At 49.1% G+C, this 3,836-nt stretch overlaps 1 protein-coding gene across 1 annotated transcript; it reads left to right on the top strand.

Moving 5' to 3' along the window:
- Positions 1–1,076: 1,076 nt before the first annotated feature.
- Positions 1,077–3,474, top strand: COCCADRAFT_42233 (uncharacterized protein; the record flags this gene model as incomplete). The annotated part of the gene is made up of 6 exons (XM_007720700.1): positions 1,077–1,244; positions 1,392–1,507; positions 1,555–1,791; positions 1,845–2,113; positions 2,284–3,318; positions 3,368–3,474. 6 exons carry the CDS (start codon positions 1,077–1,079, stop codon positions 3,472–3,474), a joined length of 1,932 nt encoding a protein of 643 aa, XP_007718890.1.
- Positions 3,475–3,836: the final 362 nt, after the last annotated feature.

The following is a 3,836-nucleotide window of genomic DNA, read 5'->3' on the forward strand; positions in this document are numbered from 1 at the left end:
CTCCTTCAACATAGTTACACCACCGCCATCGCAATCAAGTAGTATTTTGTGACTTTTTAGCTTTTGATATAGTCTTCTACGGGCCGGGCGCAAAAGTGATTCGGTCGTGGGTCGGGCGACAAGCTCTGACCTAGAAGCTCTATTCTCTCTCGCAGCCGAGAGAATGTGGAAAAGCGACTGGGTAGGTTGTCCGTGCGACTGGGGTTCACCGCACCAGTTCGGTTACGGGGGAGCTAATACCTATGAAAATGCACTAGTCTACCAGCCGTTTCTGAAGAAAGAGTTGTATGTTTCCATAGCCAAAGCTAGCGGGGCGGCACGCCTGACGGCCACTAGCTGACCAGTCATGCCCCGGGACACATCGACAAACACGGCAAGTTACCAGCGCAGGGGTGCTCCTCATTCACCAAGCAGCCAAGCAGCCAAGCAGAGCCGAAATTGTATTCCAAGAGTGGTGTGAAAGGTTACTCGCTTACTGCATCTCACTGCCAGAACTTGTTCAATGCAGCAGATCAACTGTGGGTCAAGCAATTCAGAAGCATTCTTGGAACAAGAGAAGGAATGAAAGGTTAGATTCTTAGTCATTACAGAAGCAATCTGTCGGTCGTGTGATCCATTTCATACACCATGGGCAAATTGCCCTCAATCTACTTCTTGGAAGCCAACTGCGTAGCTTAGACGCCAACTCGCCACCAAGATGCGGCTGACTGACTCTACAACGACAGGGCTTCATCCTAGGATGCTTCACAGCCTTCATGAGCTTACTCGGCTGCACAAAGGACGGCCTGGTGGAAATCACAGCTAAGCAGAACGCCAGCTCCACAACATTGAGCCGTCACCAATCTTTGGTAGGGAGACTCTCGAAGCGATTTGGCTGCTACTACGGCTGTTAAAGAAATTATCGGATGAGTATCTAAACAAGCATTGTATTCAGCTGAACACGAAGCCCAAAGGTCTCTAGCTCGATTCAAGTGGCACAACAAGAGGCTATAAGAGGCTCGATATCCTGCTTCTCAATCGTCACGGCAGCAGCTTCTTTTGTCTGCTTCAGTTGCAACAGTCCCGGCCAACTCAAAATGTGCGGTCTTACCACGACTACCCTCGACGGGCTGATCAGTCTGGCCTCTTCTCAGCTGATTGACCTCGATTATGTTGAGTCCGTTCCCGAACCAACCTACACCATTATTCCTAATCAGAGGGCACAAGTTGTCACATACAATCAGGACCCTGCAATTGCTTCAGATGTTGCTGAGGCCTTGCACTAGCCGGTTCCAGACCCAAGAGCAAACGCTCTCCAAGCGCGCTACTGCGACATTCAAAAGCATTGGGAGACATGCCAGGATCTAACCAACAATGCAAATACTTAAATTGCATTACTCAAACCGGCAGAGAGCTTCCTTGCGGATGGGAATCTGGCCAGTCAAGCCTTGAACGCTCGTACACCTGATGGATATACTAGGACGTACCAGAACCTGAAATCATGTGTTCAGGCCAACGGATACATGGGGTTATTTTTACCAGTCTTGCATAGCGTCCCTGGCTGACTTTTAACAGATATACAATCATGTCTAGCTACAATGTTCAGGAATATGCCGATAGATGCTCTCGCACTATTGGCTGCCAAGGCTTCAACACCTACTTTGAACGCAGTCCAAACAAGGTTCCTGGTCCTGCTTACCTCAATCCAGAGGGTGCGGCCAATCCCTTTTGTGTTCTCTGGGGAGTTCCCATCACCCCCGAAAATGCTCGCAACGAGGGTCAATGGCGTGAGCAATATCATGTGGTAATCACGTAAGTTTCTTCATTCATCATGCTCCGGAGTCTGCCTCTGACAACTGGACTAGCGCATCTAACGGATACGTGTTGACTTCGTCGCTCAACCCGCTCTCAAACAAGGCCATCAATGCCCCCATCGACTGCAATAACGACGACTCTTACATGGGCATGAGGCTGGTGAACGACAGCGCTCCCTTCGATCCCCAGCGTTGTGAGGCCATCTGCGAGGCTACCTCGCAATACAACATCGATCACCTCGGAGATGACCCCTCCAAGCTTCCTAGGCTTTGCAAATTCTATAACACTTATATCCTCAACAGAAACTCCTATTCCCAAGGTCAGGTCTGCGCTATGTATACCGAGTCCTAGGACCCCTCAGCCCACGCAGTCAACAATGGCCAATGGCGTGGCGATGACCACTACACAATCTCCTCCAGCGTGTTTTTTCCACAATGCCACTGATGTCACTACCCCGGTCTGTCCAGCCCATATTGATAGGCTTTCGAGGTGATGCCGATGCTGGCGCTTTCTGTACATCTTTCAACTCATACGTTGTGCCTGCAACAAGCACTATTACAAGCTACACTAGCACCACCACCATTGAGGCCTGCGGCGCTTCCACTGCTCCTGCCAAGCTTGATGGGGAATCAGGTGCTATTCTCGAAGCTGTTGTCGCCGTCTACCCTGAAAAGGTAGATAATGCTACGGTCACTGGAAGCGCACCTGCTATGGTAACCATCCCAGCCGAGCAATTGGATGCACCTGGCGTATACGCCTCAGCTTCTTCTGCAGCGATTGCTCAGCTTACAGGATCAGATTCCGACTCCACAACTCCGGTATCCCCTACATGTTCTTCCGCTGCGGTTACCCCCACCAGCACACCTAGCTTTACTAGCCCAGCATCTGCTGCTGGTCTTGTTAAGCATGCAGTAGCAACACCACCGATCTTTGCTGGACGCGACTCCCGAGAGATTTCTAGCGCTTGCTCTCGTATAATCAGCACAGTTACACCAACTGTCACAGTGCAGGCACAAGCTACCGAGACGACCTACAACAACTGTGCCCAATACCCCACTACCTGCCAAAATGATTCACTACCTCGTATAATTGCTGGATCTTTCAGCAGCTCTTCTCAAAGCATCGACGACGGTTACTTCACTGTTGACCTGCCATTTCAGATTTGTATCTATGGGACGTTTAGTACAAGGGTCAACCCTAGTAACAACGGCCTCATCACGCTCGGAGACTATGGCGTAGCAGACTTCTTCAACTATAATATCCCCAATTATATGAGCGGGGCAGTGCTTATGGCCTTCTGGGATGATCTCTTCATTGTTAGGGGCAAGCAACACTACATGGACTATAGCCTCTGCGGAGATGCAGGCCACCGCACTGTGACGTTCGATTGGAGAGTTACTTACTGTTGCGATTCCACAGGCAACGCTATATACAGATTCTTTGCGACATTTTTCGAGAACCATCCTGGTCGCGTGCGATTGAATTACTTTTGTACACCGGACCAGGGCTTCACTAGTGGACGACGTAAGTGTAGGATAGCACTCGCTTGATATGAAATAGCTGAAGTTTTCAGAAACCTTTTACAAGTATTCATACGACCAACCTTCAGTCAACAGTGGCCTCAAACTAATTTTTGATCCTGCTGCCAACTATTTCGGCGAGGCTCGAACTAGTCCTTAGTAGATAACGTGTTTCACCACCGAGCGGCCCACCCCACCGAGCGGCCCACCTCTCTACACTCTTACACCCTTGTAATAGTATTGCGCAACACCACCATAATTTTTATTATTAAGTAGAAAAAGATATTATTCTTCAGACGCGTCGCTATCCTCTATATCCTCTAATTCTACTTAGTAAGTGTAAAAGTTGTGTCTAATTTGGCTGCAACGCCTGCAGCGCCGTTCACTACGTACCCTCTTCGCAGACGTTATACTATTATTATACCTATCGCCCTCTGCCTTAGCGATCTAATTAGCTATCTAGCTAACTATCTAGGACCTCTCTACCTATACGTAGCGCCTCTTACGAGTTTTTTACTTTAT

Source organism: Bipolaris zeicola (assembly GCF_000523435.1).
Source record: "Bipolaris zeicola 26-R-13 unplaced genomic scaffold scaffold_585, whole genome shotgun sequence".
NCBI lineage: Eukaryota > Fungi > Ascomycota > Dothideomycetes > Pleosporales > Pleosporaceae > Bipolaris > Bipolaris zeicola.